The 17,614-nt window shown below is 46.9% G+C and overlaps 1 protein-coding gene across 1 annotated transcript; it reads right to left on the minus strand.

Moving 5' to 3' along the window:
* Positions 1 to 1,521: 1,521 nt before the first annotated feature.
* LOC121600568 lies at positions 1,522 to 3,086 on the minus strand. Its single transcript, XM_041929271.1, has 3 exons — positions 2,868 to 3,086; positions 2,081 to 2,788; positions 1,522 to 1,992 (listed from the first exon to the last, which is right to left on the minus strand). The coding sequence occupies exons 1-3, from the start codon at positions 3,075 to 3,077 to the stop codon at positions 1,714 to 1,716; spliced, it is 1,197 nt and encodes a 398-aa protein (XP_041785205.1). The 5' UTR covers positions 3,078 to 3,086; the 3' UTR covers positions 1,522 to 1,713.
* Positions 3,087 to 17,614: the final 14,528 nt, after the last annotated feature.

A 17,614-nucleotide genomic window follows, 5' to 3' on the forward strand; every position in this document is an offset into this window, starting at 1 on the left:
CGCTTGCCAATCCTGCTTTACTTTGAGGCCGCCACTAGGCTGTGCGTTTTCTTTATATGGACCTCCAGACTAATCGAGCGCATGAACTGCTTTGAGCACACCGGGCACTGAAACGACTCACCTGCGTCTTGATGGGCACGCTAAAACGAGAAAGAATCGGGCAGAACTTATCTCAAGCACGTGCGCTAAAAACGGCCAATGGCCGGCTGCACCGCCACCACCTACCATGTGATATCGGTACGTTTTAGGATGTACGAAACCCTTGCCGCAGAGGTGGCACGTTTTCTTGACCGTTTTCAGATGCACCGTCTCGATGTGCTGCGTTAAGCCAGTCTTCTGCTTCATCTTCACCGGACAGTGCGGGCAGGCTAGGTGGGCCTCCTCGTGCGTCAGCATGTGGGGTGTAAGGTGCGGCATCAGCAGGCCGCATATATCGCACATATGCAGCTTCCGTATGCCGCGCTGGCGTTCGTAAGCGATCAGCGGATAGTCTGGATTGAGGCGGCAATTCTCCCAATCGACGGACGTGTCGTCCTCCTCGTACGATATTTCCCCCGGTGTGATGTAGTTGGCCGAGTACGCAAAATCGTCCCCCGGCTCGACAGTGGTCCGGTACGCAAACGCGTTCCACGAGACGGTGGGCTGCTGCGGGGGGCAGTAGAGACTGTAATCGATGTTGCGTTTTTTGTAGCGTCGCTTTGGCGCAGGTTCGCAGACGGACTTCTCAACCAAGGGTGCTTGCCAAGCATCGTCACAATCCGTCGTTTCGTATGCAGAGCTGTCTGATAATTCTACCGTTTCAACGGTTTCGAGGGTTTGAACGCTTTCGACGGGTTCAACGATTTTATTGGTATCGATGGGATGGGAGGGGATTTCTATCGGTTCCGTTTGCGGCTCCTTGCCACTTTTATTCACTATTGAGCAAAGGTCTTGGAAGAGAGCATCATTACGTAGACAGGTGTTACGGAAGGCGGCGCAGCTTTTCAATCTATCAATACTCTCCAAACACATGCAGTACATTGATTTGTTGTCCTCATCAATCTGGAAGATGTGCCCGGCAAATGGTTAAAATGATTTGGCAGCGAATGAGTGCAGCTTTGGAAATGCGGGATAGATGCCCCTTACCTGAATGCCCGTGAATCGTACCACGTCCTGGATGGCGAGCGTCAGCATCAGTATATCCTCGATAGCGACTAAACTTTCTTCGTTCTCGCACAGACAAAACCGACAGACTTGCAGCATTTGCTGCTGCTGCTGCGGCACGGCATTTTCCATGGCGAGTCCCGAACGAATGGGTGGGAATTTTGTTTGTAAACCAAAGTCGGCGGGCAGTAATGTCAAACTCAACCAAAACAAGCGATGCTGCTCGCTGTATTGGTGTTGGGGGAATGGGTATTCTTCACCAACACACGTTTAGCATTTTTAACGACCGTTTTTAGCGGTTGCAATAGGTTTTGAAATATCTCTATATACGATTTCTCCCAGTTTTTTTTTCCCGGAACTAGTGATCTATCCAGTAAGTAAATTCTTTGAATTTCATTTTATTTCATTATCCTTATGCAGTGTAATTTGTAGTGAAACGCATGTAAGTTCATTTATCGTACATGCACGCAAGCACGTGTGATTGTACCAGGGATCTTCCTTAACGGCAACTAAACCTGTTGCAGCACAGCCACACTGTCCACAGTGCGCTGTCCAATTATGCTAAATATGCTACGAAATACTGTCGTTCGCATTTTGCTTTCTTTCGGCCATTCTTTCGCTAACCGTAATTGCATCTTTGGCCGGCCCTGTCACTGTCGCTTTGGCAGCGTTTGCGACCGTCCGAAGCGGCATGCCTTTGCAGCTGGTGGTATTTTGGGGTGTCAGCCTGTTGAACCTGTTTTCTATTCGATGAAATTTTCTTATATGCTCCGCCAACCCGATCGAGCGACTGAACACCCTGGAGCACACTCTACATTTGAACGACCTTCCAATTTGTTGGTGTACTTGCTGGCAAAACGAACGAGGAAAACAAAACGGCAATGTATAAAAAAAAAAGTTAAGCAAAACAAATTTGTCTGCAAATCCTTCTACTTACCATGTGGTACTGGTACGTTTTGAGATGTTCGAAGCGTTTGCCGCAGATGTTGCACGTTGTTTTGAACATGTTATCATGTACCATGGCACCGCTGTGTTGCTGCGCGCTGCCTTTAGTCTTCAACTTCTCCGGACGGGGTGGACGAGGGGACGTGGGTTTGCTCTTTTGCTCGAGCCTTTGCGCATTTACCACCGTGCGGCTACACGTGGGACGCTGTTGGCTGTGATGTTGCGTTTGGCGCATATCCTGCCTCTGTGCTGATGGTTTCTCTCGATCGGCCGGTACAACCGTGTTGTTCAAACTGTCGTCCCAATCTATCTCCCCATACTCTTCCTCGGAAGTTAGTATTTCACCCGGCTCGATGTAGTTGCTGCAGTAGGCAGGTTCGTTCTCTATTACCGTCTCTTTTCCTTTGATGACGGGCTGGATGGAAAGCTTTTCTACCGGTGCACTCCGCTGTTCGTTAGATGTCTTAATAACCCGTGGTTTGGTGGTGCCGTCCTCACCAGAAGCATCGAAAACCATCGAGCTGTCCAATGTTCTGGTTGCTTCACGGGGCGCTTCCTCAGCACTAACGGCCAATGCAGCACTTATCTCATTAAAGTAAGCATCATTGCTCAGGCAGGTGTTCCGGAAAATGCTCGACACTTTCAACTTATCCGTACACATCACGCACATCGCGTAGGATGCTTTATGGTTCTCAGTAATCTACAAAACCAGCCAAAAAAAACGGTTTTAGAGTTTGTCTTACTTCGGCAAAGGGATTAGCAAAGTATGCGTCGCTTACCTGAATGCCCGTGAATCGCACTACATCCTCAAGGGTAAGCAGGCACGCTAGTACCTCATCCATGGGAACTAAGCTATCTTCCTCCTGACACAAACAAAATCGACAAACGCTTAGCATCGTTTGCGCACCGGCGGAACGGGCCATTGTGAACCGGCAGCGCCTTTGGGTTTTGTTGGTAAACAAGCCGCGCCATCGACAAATGTCAAACATCAGAGAAGAGCACCCGCTGCGCAGATTCGAGCAGTTTTCTGCGTAGTTTTTTGCGTCGTTTTGTGTCAAAAAATACGCAAAAAACAGCCCGCTGCGCAAAGCGACGGAAGAAATCAAGGCGTTCGGAGAATTTTATCATGCCATCTTTTTCCCTCCAACGGCAAATTTGTCAAGCAGCTCGTCGAGCTGCCCGTCCCTGGCTCCGCCTCATTCCCCTCGCCTGAGCGCGCTGCCGAAGGTTTGGATGTGTTGGTGCGTCAGACGGCCAATCGCTGTCAGCCGTCGTCCGTGCTTTTTCCCTCCATAGCGCTATCTCTTTCTCGCGTGTGGTCAATGCTCGCGAGCTGTTGTGGCGCCTAAAAATGCCGTTAACAAACATTGCGGCGATGAAGTTGCATTTTCACAAATCAAACCAAAAAAGCGCAATGAGTTCAAACGCTGCAATGTAAAAATGACCAAGGAAACGCCAGCTCACGCGCAGAACCCTAATTCGCATTGACACGTTCAGCCCGGCGCTGATTTTCATTAACTTTCCGTTCCACCAGCATCAAGAACGCAAGCTGATTGTGAAACCGGCATACTGGAAAGTCCACTGGTAGTCCCTGGGGCCTGCCATCGAACTGAACGTGCTAAGCATTAAGCATAACACTAAGCTGTTGATTTCGTTTGTTGTGGATTACATAGATATGTTAAGCATCCTGCGCATGGTTGTGAGTGTGCTTGTGTATGCAAAACTGTCGTCAAATGTAATTTCTTCCGGAATGTTATGATCCATCGGTCAAAGAAAGGAAGGTGTTCATGAAAGGCGGAAAGACGAATTGAGGTCACAGGCCCTAAAATTGTAGTCGCCATGGGGGGAGGGGAGGTGCAAATGGTTTTCTCCAGCCACGGAGCCCTAAAGACCATCTTTCCGAGGGCCCTTGTCGCTAATAATCTGTCCACTTGTAGACATACGGCATACTACAGACTAGAGATCTTCGGCGACCGGCTAGTCCACCTATCGTTAGGTCTGTCGCTGGTTCATGGCCGTGTTTTTTTATCGTGGAGGTGCATCCTTCCCCCTGCCTGCAGCGTATGCATCGAGCAGGAGACAGTGTGGCAGTATGCAAGTTGCCCGCTGGATAGGAGCGATCCCGCGGCACCTCATTACTCACATCTGCATGCCCGTCGTGGATTCTAACCGCGTATGAACCGTCCGCCGTAGCAAGGGCTGACTATCCGGCTACGTGGTACTCAAGTCCTGAAAAGACCGACATGATCGCGTAGGCTATTACCCCAACAATAATAATAATAATAATAATAAGAAGAAGAACTTAGCATAACAGTCCACACCCGGAGAAGAGATTGGCTTGTCTTTATTGCTGCCGGACTACCGCTGTGACGCGACAAACGCACGAAATGCCCTCGACCAAAGGACATGAACCTACCGAGCCGAACCCATTCCAAGGCAGTGCCAGTCGAACGGCGTCATGATACCGGCTTGCCCAGCCAACAAGCCACCAGATTCTGGACGGACAGGTGCAGCACCATACGCGCACCGTAATAAACAAATCCAGAATCTTCTTTTGTATGGATTCAATTCAAAATGTTGTTTCCACTTGCGTCCGCTAGCTGAATTAGAAATAAATGTGCAACAAATCACACGCACGTTTGCTTAAATCATATGTCTTTTTAATACCCCCAACAGCAGAGCCGATCGCAAAGATGCCAATGCCAATGGTTGTGTTGTCTCTCAGGTAGCGAGATCAAAAATGCATGGACTTTGTAGCCGCAGCGGATGAAAATGTACGCATCAGAATCAAATAGTTTTGGGGTTTCCACACACACACACACACACATGCACGTACGCGTGCACACACACATGCACGTACGCGCGCACGTACGCGCGCACGCGAGCACGCACTCACGAAAGCGCGCACGCGATAACGCACCTACGAACCCACGCACACGCACGAGCGAGTACGGCTACGTTATCGGTAGAACGGCTGATTCAGCTATCTTGTAGCGCATCCTCATCCAAAGCGCCGGGCGGGGTGGGGGATCGCGGCATGATAGAGTGAACGGTCACTTTCCCCGCGCTTTGTGTGTGTGCGTGTGTGTGTCGAGACCCGAAAACTCGAGACAGATTTCGGTACATAAAAAAAAATATTGCCACTATACATTGCTATATGATGCTTAGAAGGTCGTTGAAGCGTCAAACATGTTCAAATTAAAAAAAAAATTAGATTAGTGTTAGACGTTCTCCTACGCTTGTTTTAAATAGGCTTCTTCACCCTCAATTGGCAGGGGCATCGAATGGTCTCATCAGCAGCGGCACGAAATAAAATAAACCATCAATACACCGATAACACTTTAAATCCCAAAATGAACCAGCTTCTCCTCCCGCATCGTCAAGGTCACACACGAATAAATAAATGCTAACACCCACCAATTACAATACACAACCGCAATGTACATATACACCAACGCATACACACTGATTAGCTGACGGCGAAAGGCACGGGCTGAAGCGCAAGTATAAGGCAAGGCAGGGAGGGGAAGGGAGTTAGAGGAAGAGGAGGAGGAAGGAATGGGCGCCAATATTTTTGAATTTTTCGGCCGTTTTTTTTTTTGCTCCACCGTCTGAAATAGTTCATCCATTCCTTCAACAGATGGCGCTCGTTCCGCACCTAAAAACTGCAATAAATACGGTAGCCATCGTAGTTTCGGCTGAAGTCCAGCGCTGTTTTTTGCGTATTTTTTGACACAAAACGACGCAAAAAACTACGCAGAAAACTGCTCGAATCTGCGCAGCGGGAATATTTTTGAATTTTTCGGCCGTTTTTTTTTTGCTCCACCGTCTGAAATAGTTCATCCATTCCTTCAACAGATGGCGCTCGTTCCGCACCTAAAAACTGCAATAAATACGGTAGCCATCGTAGTTTCGGCTGAAGTCCAGCGCTGTTTTTTTGCGTATTTTTTGACACAAAACGACGCAAAAAACTACGCAGAAAACTGCTCGAATCTGCGCAGCGGGTTTTTGCGTCGTTTTGTGTCAAAAAATACGCAAAAAACAGCGCTGGACTTCAGCCGAAACTACGATGCCCGCTGCGCAGATTCGAGCAGTTTTCTGCGTAGTTTTTTGCGTCGTTTTGTGTCAAAAAATACGCAAAAAACAGCGCTGGACTTCAGCCGAAACTACGATGGCTACCGTATTTATTGCAGTTTTTAGGTGCGGAACGAGCGCCATCTGTTGAAGGAATGGATGAACTATTTCAGACGGTGGAGCAAAAAAAAAACGGCCGAAAAATTCAAAAATATTGGCGCCCATACCTTCCTCCTCCTCTTCCTCTAACTCCCTTCCCCTCCCTGCCTTGCCTTATACTTGCGCTTCAGCCCGTGCCTTTCGCCGTCAGCTAATCAGTGTGTATGCGTTGGTGTATATGTACATTGCGGTTGTGTATTGTAATTGGTGGGTGTTAGCATTTATTTATTCGTGTGTGACCTTGACGATGCGGGAGGAGAAGCTGGTTCATTTTGGGATTTAAAGTGTTATCGGTGTATTGATGGTTTATTTTATTTCGTGCCGCTGCTGATGAGACCATTCGATGCCCCTGCCAATTGAGGGTGAAGAAGCCTATTTAAAACAAGCGTAGGAGAACGTCTAACACTAATCTAATTTTTTTTTAATTTGAACATGTTTGACGCTTCAACGACCTTCTAAGCATCATATAGCAATGTATAGTGGCAATATTTTTTTTTTATGTACCGAAATCTGTCTCGAGTTTTCGGGTCTCGACACACACACGCACACACACAAAGCGCGGGGAAGTGACCGTTCACTCTATCATGCCGCGATCCCCCACCCCGCCCGGCGCTTTGGATGAGGATGCGCTACAAGATAGCTGAATCAGCCGTTCTACCGATAACGTAGCCGTACTCGCTCGTGCGTGTGCGTGGGTTCGTAGGTGCGTTATCGCGTGCGCGCTTTCGTGAGTGCGTGCTCGCGTGCGCGCGTACGTGCGCGCGTACGTGCATGTGTGTGTGCACGCGTACGTGCATGTGTGTGTGTGTGTGTGTGGAAACCCCAAAACTATTTGATTCTGATGCGTACATTTTCATCCGCTGCGGCTACAAAGTCCATGCATTTTTGATCTCGCTACCTGAGAGACAACACAACCATTGGCATTGGCATCTTTGCGATCGGCTCTGCTGTTGGGGGTATTAAAAAGACATATGATTTAAGCAAACGTGCGTGTGATTTGTTGCACATTTATTTCTAATTCAGCTAGCGGACGCAAGTGGAAACAACATTTTGAATTGAATCCATACAAAAGAAGATTCTGGATTTGTTTATTACGGTGCGCGTATGGTGCTGCACCTGTCCGTCCAGAATCTGGTGGCTTGTTGGCTGGGCAAGCCGGTATCATGACGCCGTTCGACTGGCACTGCCTTGGAATGGGTTCGGCTCGGTAGGTTCATGTCCTTTGGTCGAGGGCATTTCGTGCGTTTGTCGCGTCACAGCGGTAGTCCGGCAGCAATAAAGACAAGCCAATCTCTTCTCCGGGTGTGGACTGTTATGCTAAGTTCTTCTTCTTATTATTATTATTATTATTATTGTTGGGGTAATAGCCTACGCGATCATGTCGGTCTTTTCAGGACTTGAGTACCACGTAGCCGGATAGTCAGCCCTTGCTACGGCGGACGGTTCATACGCGGTTAGAATCCACGACGGGCATGCAGATGTGAGTAATGAGGTGCCGCGGGATCGCTCCTATCCAGCGGGCAACTTGCATACTGCCACACTGTCTCCTGCTCGATGCATACGCTGCAGGCAGGGGGAAGGATGCACCTCCACGATAAAAAAACACGGCCATGAACCAGCGACAGACCTAACGATAGGTGGACTAGCCGGTCGCCGAAGATCTCTAGTCTGTAGTATGCCGTATGTCTACAAGTGGACAGATTATTAGCGACAAGGGCCCTCGGAAAGATGGTCTTTAGGGCTCCGTGGCTGGAGAAAACCATTTGCACCTCCCCTCCCCCCATGGCGACTACAATTTTAGGGCCTGTGACCTCAATTCGTCTTTCCGCCTTTCATGAACACCTTCCTTTCTTTGACCGATGGATCATAACATTCCGGAAGAAATTACATTTGACGACAGTTTTGCATACACAAGCACACTCACAACCATGCGCAGGATGCTTAACATATCTATGTAATCCACAACAAACGAAATCAACAGCTTAGTGTTATGCTTAATGCTTAGCACGTTCAGTTCGATGGCAGGCCCCAGGGACTACCAGTGGACTTTCCAGTATGCCGGTTTCACAATCAGCTTGCGTTCTTGATGCTGGTGGAACGGAAAGTTAATGAAAATCAGCGCCGGGCTGAACGTGTCAATGCGAATTAGGGTTCTGCGCGTGAGCTGGCGTTTCCTTGGTCATTTTTACATTGCAGCGTTTGAACTCATTGCGCTTTTTTGGTTTGATTTGTGAAAATGCAACTTCATCGCCGCAATGTTTGTTAACGGCATTTTTAGGCGCCACAACAGCTCGCGAGCATTGACCACACGCGAGAAAGAGATAGCGCTATGGAGGGAAAAAGCACGGACGACGGCTGACAGCGATTGGCCGTCTGACGCACCAACACATCCAAACCTTCGGCAGCGCGCTCAGGCGAGGGGAATGAGGCGGAGCCAGGGACGGGCAGCTCGACGAGCTGCTTGACAAATTTGCCGTTGGAGGGAAAAAGATGGCATGATAAAATTCTCCGAACGCCTTGATTTCTTCCGTCGCTTTGCGCAGCGGGCAGCGGGAACACATATACAGTATGTACCCGCGATATGCGCTTTATGCGTTATTGCTACTTTTATACACTCTATCATTTATTTGATACGGTTAGTGTACAAAACTCACATATTTATGGCTTTTAAGCGGATTAAATTTTTTAAAGTTAAATTGTTTAATTTATATGTGATGGGAAAAATGAAGTTTTCGTCAGAATCGATTCTGGCTGGCTCCGATGTTTAGATCTGGAATCGATTCCGGAACCATCTCTGGAATTGGTTCCGGATGCGGCTCCGGCATTGGTTCCGGAATCAGCTCCGGAGTTGGTTCCGGAATCGAAATTGGAGTTGGAACTGGAAACGGAGTCAGTTTCGACATCTCCATAAGAATGTCCAATGATGCTACGTATTGATAGTTGTATCGATGGGTAAATATAATTTTTATTCCGGAATTGGATCGTTCCGACTCCGGAACTTAACGGAGTTGGACTCGGAGCTACTCCGGGCTGTTTTAGCGAAGGGAAGGTGTGGGGAGGGGGGAGAGTGCACGAGAAAAACTCCCGATTCATCGACTCCGAATCCAGAGCAGTCCGGATCAATCCAATAGGTTTTTTTTTAATCTGACGGAAAAGGTCAATATTATTGCAAGACGGAAATATTTTAAACATAAAGAAAATTGTTATACTGAATCGTACATATTCGATGCTTTACTTGAAAGATAACACATTCATCAAAAATTGTCTGTAAAACAAAGAACAGTCATTTTGGGAATCAGCAATTGCTACGACAACCTATACTACTCGCTCGGACTCTGCCGAACTAGTTCAGACTCAAGTCCCATTCGGAGTTATCCTGATTGATCAGGACAGGTCCAGACTGATCCGGAGTCGAATTCGGTTATAACCCAGAATAAAACATGAGTCGGATTCATATTTTGCGTACCGAAGTCAGAGTTCTCGCAAGACTTCGCTCCGGATTACCCATCACTAATAGATAGCCACAAAGAAGGATTTAATCCTGATTCCGTTACCGGAGCAAATTGCAATTCCCAGGTCGATTGGGATTCCGGAGTCGATTCTGACCCCGAAGTCAACTCCGAAATCGGCCACGGAATTGACTCCGGAATCGGCTCCGGAATTTACTCCGGAATCGGAATCGGTTGCGGTATTGATTCCGAACACGAAATTGGAATCGAGTAGGTCCGATTCGGAGCTCCCACTACTACAATGTATACTGCATTGGACAATTCTTGATGCAAATTGTACTGATTTGACATTTGATCTGTATAATTTAGAAAATCGCGTATCTACGAAACCGCGTAACACGGGAACAGACTGTACATTCACGTGTATGTATACGTGCCAGCAGGTTTGAAATTTTGGAGCAATTGCTTTTATTACTTTAAAAGATATATAAATCATTTGGTCTTATCCACCTCTTTAAATTTCAACTGTAATGTCCACTTGATATTCAACATTTTTCTTACAACTACCTACTTTCTTAAATATACCTTATCACGGTATAGAAATCCGATCACGCAATTTTATAGAACGTATCGTAACAGTTGCTTAGCATCTTGGAGAAATCATCACTATCATTTCTGGTCTCGCTAATACTCGCATCGTGGCTCTTCTTCATGTGTGCATTGCGCTGTACCTTGTACTTGTACGACTTATCGCAGAACGTGCAGTCAAACGTGACGCCGCTGTGCGTTAGCTGATGTGCCGCTTTGGCGGTTCGGCTTTTGAACTTCTTGGGACAGTGCAGACAGGAGTACGGTTTTTGCGTTGTATGCACATTAGCGTGCAATTTTAACGATTGGCTGGTAGGAAAGGTAGAAAATAAACATGAATCGCAGTTTGTGCTATTGCTTCCTGGTCCAATGTGTCCGTAGGCCAGTGGGTCCTCTACGCATCGCACCGTTTAGCTTACCTGGTTTTAAAACTCTTGCCGCACGTGGGACAGTCATAGTTGCTGTCGGTCAGATGAAACCGCTTTATGTGGTCCCGCAAGCCGTTGGGATGCCGGAACACATTACCGCACACGTCGCACTTGTACGATTCTCCAATTCCATGCTTAGCGCGCTGTAGTAAAAAAAAAAGCGTGAAACATTAACGTCGTGACAAAAAAAACCCATATGCTCCAACTTACCATGTGCGAGGTGTAGATGTTTTTGTGTGTAAACCCCTGGCCGCACAGTTCGCAGGATTTGACCACCTTCTTCAAGTGCACCGCCTGCACGTGGCGCATCAGGTTGGCCGGGTCCTTCATTCGCGTCGGACAGTGCGGACAAGCATATTTCGTTGCGGTCGTGTGGCAGGCACGGTGCAACGTCAGATTGTTTACCAGCTTGCCACACGTCGGGCAGAGCTGCTTTGGCCGGTTTCTGTGCGCGGGAGCGGCGTTGCTGCCGCCATCCACCGATGCCACGTTCGTCGCTTTTCGTTTCAATTTCGGCCGCTTCAATCGTTTGCCAGTACTAGGTGGAAGGGTTGGGCTTGCGTCAGTATCGTTATCTCGTTCGGCCTCCGGCTTAATTTCGTACGGTGCGATATAATTTTCCGAACAATATCCATCAGCCGATTGGGGCGAATCGCGTGTGAACTCTTCGACGCTGTACTGCCATTCCGGCCCATCCTCAGTTAATTTCGTTTGCTTTTCACACACGATTTCAATTTCCAATTGTTCTACCTTTACGCTCGATGCTGCTGCTGGCAGTGTTGCGTCAGGACGTTCTTCCTCCTGCCCGTATATAACGCTACTACTGTACAGCTGCTCGAAAAGCGCACTATTGGCTAGGCAGTTGTCTCGAAAGGCGACAGATTTTTTTAATTTTTCGGCACAATCCCGACACAGCGCGTATAAGCCATGTTCTTCGTGATGTAGCTGCGAAACGTTGGGACCGTGTGTTAGTTATTTGGAAGTGAAGCAACGCGCCTCATGCTGCCTGTTACCTGGATGCCTGTAAAGCGTTCTACACTCTCTATCGTAAGAGATCCGTCCAGTGAGGTTGCGATTAGATCGAGGCGAGTTTCATTATCGCACAGACAAAACCGACAAATGGGAAACATTGTACTCTCCGGTCCAGTGTCGTCCGTGTTAACACTTGCTGGATGGGTGGATAAACAATGCCAAAAGAGAAAATTTTCATAACAAAACATTGACAGCGAAGCCAGGCACAGGGTGATTGTGAAATCGTTCGTTCGGTTATTTAAATATTAACTGATTTTTGCTTGAGGCGAATGACTACGCTCAAAATCTCTATAAAAATGATTAAAAAGGGAGAGATGATGGGGATAACGTGTGGTAACAGTGAACGCAACAATCAACTACCTTTTCATTATTATTTTCTCTTTCAAGTAGCTTTTGGTTTGCTTTGGTAATCGTAGAGAACTTCTGATTTTACGTATTCGCCTTGGAAATGATTAATTCTCCTACTAATATTCTTCCCGGGGCGAGTACTCTCATCTAAAATCTACGCTTGAGTATCCGTTATTTGCTCCGTCTCTTCGGAGGTCGCTCGCTCTAACGGTGCAGTACTGTCTGATTCGCTATCCGGATGCGTTTTCCTTAGGTGCATCATGAGCTGGGCCTTGTACCGATAGGATTTGTCGCAGTGTCTGCAGCGGAAAACAACGCCCGTATGGGTAATCTCATGAATTGTCCTAGCATAGCGATACTTAAACCGCTTCGGGCATTGTCGGCACACGTACGGTTGCTCCGTCGAGTGGACCGGCTGATGTCTTTTCAGTCTCTCGCTGGAAGTAATCGAAAGATGCAGTGAATATACGGGCTGGTTTTCTCATTGTGAGGTTGCAAAGCTTCGATTCTTACGGAGTTCGAAACACCATGCCACAGGTAGCGCAAGGAAACGTCTCGTTGAGATGAACGCTTCGGAAATGGTTTCGCAGCGCACCTTGATGTCTGAATTTGACGAAACACACACTGCAGTCGTATGTTCTGCCAATGTTATGCTGCGAGCGCTGCAACAACAGTAAGATGAGACAATTAGTTTGTGCTGTGAATGTTAATGTACACGCGAAAGGCTAGCATCACAGGAGACGCTTACCATGTGCGAAACGTAATTATTCTTGTGGGTAAACCCTTTCCCACACAGTTCGCAATACATTATTATCCTCTTCTCGTGCACCTGTTTAACGTGGCGCATCAAATTGCACTTGTTGATCATCTTCACAGGACAGTGCGGACATGCAAAGTTAGCCTGCTTGTTGTGGCTAGCGATATGCCCATCGATATTTGTAATCCAGATGCCACACACGTAGCAGAGCACTTTCTTATGCTTCGGGGCCTTGGGTTTCAAAGATGGGTCACTTTCACTCTTCAGTAGCGTTGGTGTTCGACTGGGTTGCTTGGTGGCGTCTGACCGGGTGGCATAAGAGTCTGCTTTTCTTCGTCGCGGTTTCCCTTTCCGTTTCGTTTCGTCAGTATCAGTATCATCGGAGAAAGGTTCTCCAAGCTCGATATAGTTGGCTGAGTAGGGCGCGTTGTACTCTTCTGCTTCCGCGACCTCTTCGCAGGAGACTGTTCCTTTGGCATCTTGATTGGAAATTATCTGTACGCTTGTGTCTTCGTCGTACAGTTCAGTTTCAACAAGCTCATCGGGGTGCATATCAAATTTCAACTCCAACGGATCGGCATCAGGCAGCACCATTGGATAGTATCTGAGGTTTGCCGGGTCTTTTTTGCCAACAGAGGATGACACAACGCACAGCCGACGGAAGGTGCAATCATTGCGAATACATGCGTATCGGAAGTCGGTAGACTTTTTCAGACTGCCCAAGCATTCAAAACATATCGCGCAACGCAACACATCATCCGGAAGTATCTGCAATGAAAGAATTCAAAGTCATGCACATGGCGAAGTGTTTGTTTATTTATTTTTCCAATTGATATAACTTATTGAACGTATCTGCACGAGGGTCCGGATGGATAAGGAACTTGTTTCAAAGGATATCTAAACCGCGGTCACTAGTGAACCGCTCGGCAATTCCTTAAAAATTGTTTTTTCTTACCGGTATGCCAGTGAATCGTCGTACATCTTCGATCGTTAGGGAAGAGCATATCGTTTTTGCGATCAGAAGCAACTGTTTCTCCTCCTGGCACAAACAAAACCGACAGATAGATGATAATTCTTGTGGAATGATCGCCATTCGGAACCGGAAACAGGATCTGTTGGTAAACAAAGTCGATGGATCGATTGTCAAAATCCGACAAGGTCAACATAGATCAAGATGTATGAGGTTGTGTGATGTGCAATCATGTGTTCTTCTATTCAATTTTCTGTGTGTACATCAAATGTTGGAAAACCAACCAATGCTGGAACAAATATCTAGCAAGCACAGGAACATTAACTGATTCGTGTCCTATCATATCTACGAACTTATCGCTGACCCGGATCTGATCCAGAACGTACCTCGGTCCTGGGGTAGATATGAATGTAGTCGTCCAATTCAAAATAACTTCGTTCCGTCCAGGAACTATTCCGAGACCCTGGTTCTTCCTCGATACGATGACGAACCGATTTGTGGTATAGCAACAATGAAGGAATTCAAGCGAAGCTCATTTAGTGTTGGGTAAATCTGATTCAGATGCATGAATCTGGATGAATCTTTGAAATGATCTCGGTATGAATCTGAATCTCGGTTAGAAAGATTCATGAATCTCGAAAGATTCTTATATCTCGAAAGATTAACGAATCTATAGGGATTCATTAATTTCAAGAGATTCATAAATCTCCCAGGGTTCATAGAGCTTGAGCTTTTTGTTTTAGCTTTTAACAACCTACCTGGTCATGCCAGTCTTTAGAGGCTTTCGAGACTTCTTTGGAAAGTATCACGCAACTGGATAGTTTGTTTTGATACGGAGAGACGGTCTATGCGAGGCTTCAACCCACAACGGATTAGTTTTACGTGGGATTGGACTAATTCAGTATTTTGAAAATCATACATCTCTAAAGATTCATGAATCCCTGGAGATATATGAACTATGAAGGATTTATGAGTCTTATAAATGCATGAACCTTAGGTGATTTGTGAATCCTTGGATAGTCATATTTAGAGACTCATGAATCTTTCATGATCGACTAGAGATTCGCATCACTATTCACTAAAGATCACAATATGAATGAATCTCAACGAAAGATTCATGAAACGCAACTCTAAACTCATTGTACTGAATTCATTAAAATGTTACTTAAAATACATTGTATAGTATTATACAATGATTCCTTTATTAAAACGTACAAAATAATCAGTTACAGTATGAATCTTGCAGGTGCATCTATGTACAATTTCTGGCCCGTCGTCATGACGAATTTCAATTCCACACAACATATTGTTTTTTTTCATTTCACATTTCATTTAACGGAGGGCAACTCTAGGAATCATTCCCGTGATCTTGTTAACGAGTAAAGCAACTGAAAAAAAAAACATGATGAGACCCACCACAATCCCAGCCGTGTCGAGTTGGAGCATCACAGGACCTATGGGGTGACCTGTACCGGTTCTTATTTAAGGTTGAGTTAAAAAAAAAAAACACATCTCTATCAAACGACCTGTTGTAGTTTGCACTCTTCCGCATCAACCCTTTTTCACTCCTTCTGTCCATTTGCATAGAAAATCACACCTCGCATACGCCTCGAACAAATCATTTCGAGCAGGTTTTCCCTATGCTGTGAAACTTTTTTAAATGATCTTCCAAACCACAGGAACGGGCAAATTGTTTCGAGCACACCTGACACTCAAACGATTCCCCAGCGTCCTGATGCATGCGCTGAAATTGCAATGGTAGTTCGACTTTAGTTCGAAAACACGCTTCAACAGAGGGTATGACAAACTTCTGCTTTCCATTCCCTACTATTTCCACTTACCATGTGGTATCGGTAGGTTTTGTGATGGATAAAGCCCTTGCCGCATATTTCACACCGCTTGCCAACCGTTTTCAGGTGCACCGTTTGGATGTGTTGCGCCAGATTGCCCTTCTGCTTCATCCGCACCGGACAGTGCGGGCAGCCGTAGGTGGCTTCCTCCTGGTGGATCAGTATATGGCTCGGTATATGGTTCACGAATATGCCGCACCAGTCGCACAGGTGTAGTTTGCGCTTGCCGCGCATTCGCTCATCTGTAGATATACACCCGGAGGAGGAAAAAAAACAAGCTGTATGGGACTGTCACTGGCCACATCGGCCTACCAAACCTCGTTACCTCGTTTCGATTTTCGGTCCCGCTTTCTAGATTCACTATCTCGCTCGAGCAGCATGTAGTCTACACCGTCATCATCGGACATCGGTTCGCCGAGCTCGATGTAGTTGGCCGAGTAGCGGAAATCGTCCAGCTGGTCCAGCGCCTCCTCACTGTTGCTCACACTCATGCCCTCCGTGCCCTCTAGAATGTACTCCTCCTCTTCGTACCGCACGTCCGCGTCCGGGTCGCTCTTTGGGCTGGACGGTCCGGTCCACTGCTCTATCGTGTAGACGTCCATCGGTTGCTGTTCCTGTACTTCGTACACTTTTTGTTCCTCATCCTCCTCATCGAACTCGCTTTCCAGATACTCAACGGTGTCGTCGTACGTACTCTCGGCACTGGCCGCCAGCACGTTGCTCAGCTCATGGAAAAGCGTATCATTGTTCAGGCAGGTGTTACGGAAGTTGGCCGAAATTTTCAAACTGTTCGTACACTCCAGGCACATCGTGTACGTTACGTAGCCGTCGGTGCTTATCTGCAAAATAAAGCAAATTGATCGGTTTGCTAGCAAGCGTTGCTTCATGGAGGCACCGAGCACTGTCGCGAGGAACACGCACCTTAAGCCCGGAAAACCGCTGTACATCCTCGATCGTTAGCGAAGCGTCCAGCATTTTCACGATTGGAATGAGATACTCTTCGTCCTGGTTTAGACAAAATCGGCAAATGTTCGATATTTCCTGCTTGATGGACGCCATCCCGAGCAACGCAGCAGCGGTTTCAGCACATCGAAGGAATACGTTTTGTTGACAAACAGTGCGATAGCTGCAGCAAATGTCAAATTCGCGCGCACTCTCGCTCGCACATACACACACACCTTTGGTTGGAGAAAAAGGGCGCAACAGTACAGGGTGATTCGCTGCAGCGTTGTTTATTTAGCAAAGAAAGGGCTCAGCTAGTGATGAACAAAATGGGTCTGCAGCCAGATTTGGATTGATGCGAATCCAGCTGCTGTCGGATTCGAATCCGGATCAACTCCGGAGTTATTGGGGAGAGTGCTCTTTTGGGATGTAATAATGTTGAGCCTTGTAGTTGTTGGGTAAATTTCATCATCTTTAGTAAACTATTCATCCTTTTGGTCCTTTGAGTCGTTCGAGTTGATGACTGTCCCGTGGCACCCTTATTTGTGTAGCTATGAATACAGCAATATTAGCTAGGAGCTAGGGTTGCTTGCAAGCTTGCTTTAGTAGTGTATAAATATTTTGCTCTACGAATTAACACACTAGTGAAACGAATTCGATAGTCGCCATTTGAATCCGATCTGAGTAATCCGGATTCAATCGTAGCCAATTGAATCTGTACTCGTTCGGGAGTAGCCTGATTCGAAGCCATATTTATTCCGGAGTCGCATCCGAATTAAGAACGTCGGAGTCGGAGTGGATTCACGAATCCAATCCGGAGCTACCATCACTAGGCTCAGCTACAGGGTTGGTCGGAAAATGGATGTTCGCAACTACGTATCCCGTTTTTTATCAACTCGGTCTGCAAACAGTATTCTGGTCCTGGATTT

This window comes from Anopheles merus, chromosome 3L (genome assembly GCF_017562075.2).
Source record: "Anopheles merus strain MAF chromosome 3L, AmerM5.1, whole genome shotgun sequence".
NCBI lineage: Eukaryota > Metazoa > Arthropoda > Insecta > Diptera > Culicidae > Anopheles > Anopheles merus.

What these genes read in the sequence shown, in the direction of transcription:
- LOC121600568 (XM_041929271.1), bottom strand. Translation starts at nt 3,077, where the DNA reads ATGTTTGACATTTGTCGATGGCGCGGCTTGTTTACCAACAAAACCCAA. An exon ending in TGCGATTCACGGGCATTCAG is followed by an intron (nt 2,789 to 2,867) that starts GTAAGCGACGCA and finishes CTGGTTTTGTAG; the next exon opens with ATTACTGAGAACCATAAAGC. An exon ending in AAACGTACCAGTACCACATG is followed by an intron (nt 1,993 to 2,080) that starts GTAAGTAGAAGG and finishes TCGTTTTGCCAG; the next exon opens with CAAGTACACCAACAAATTGG.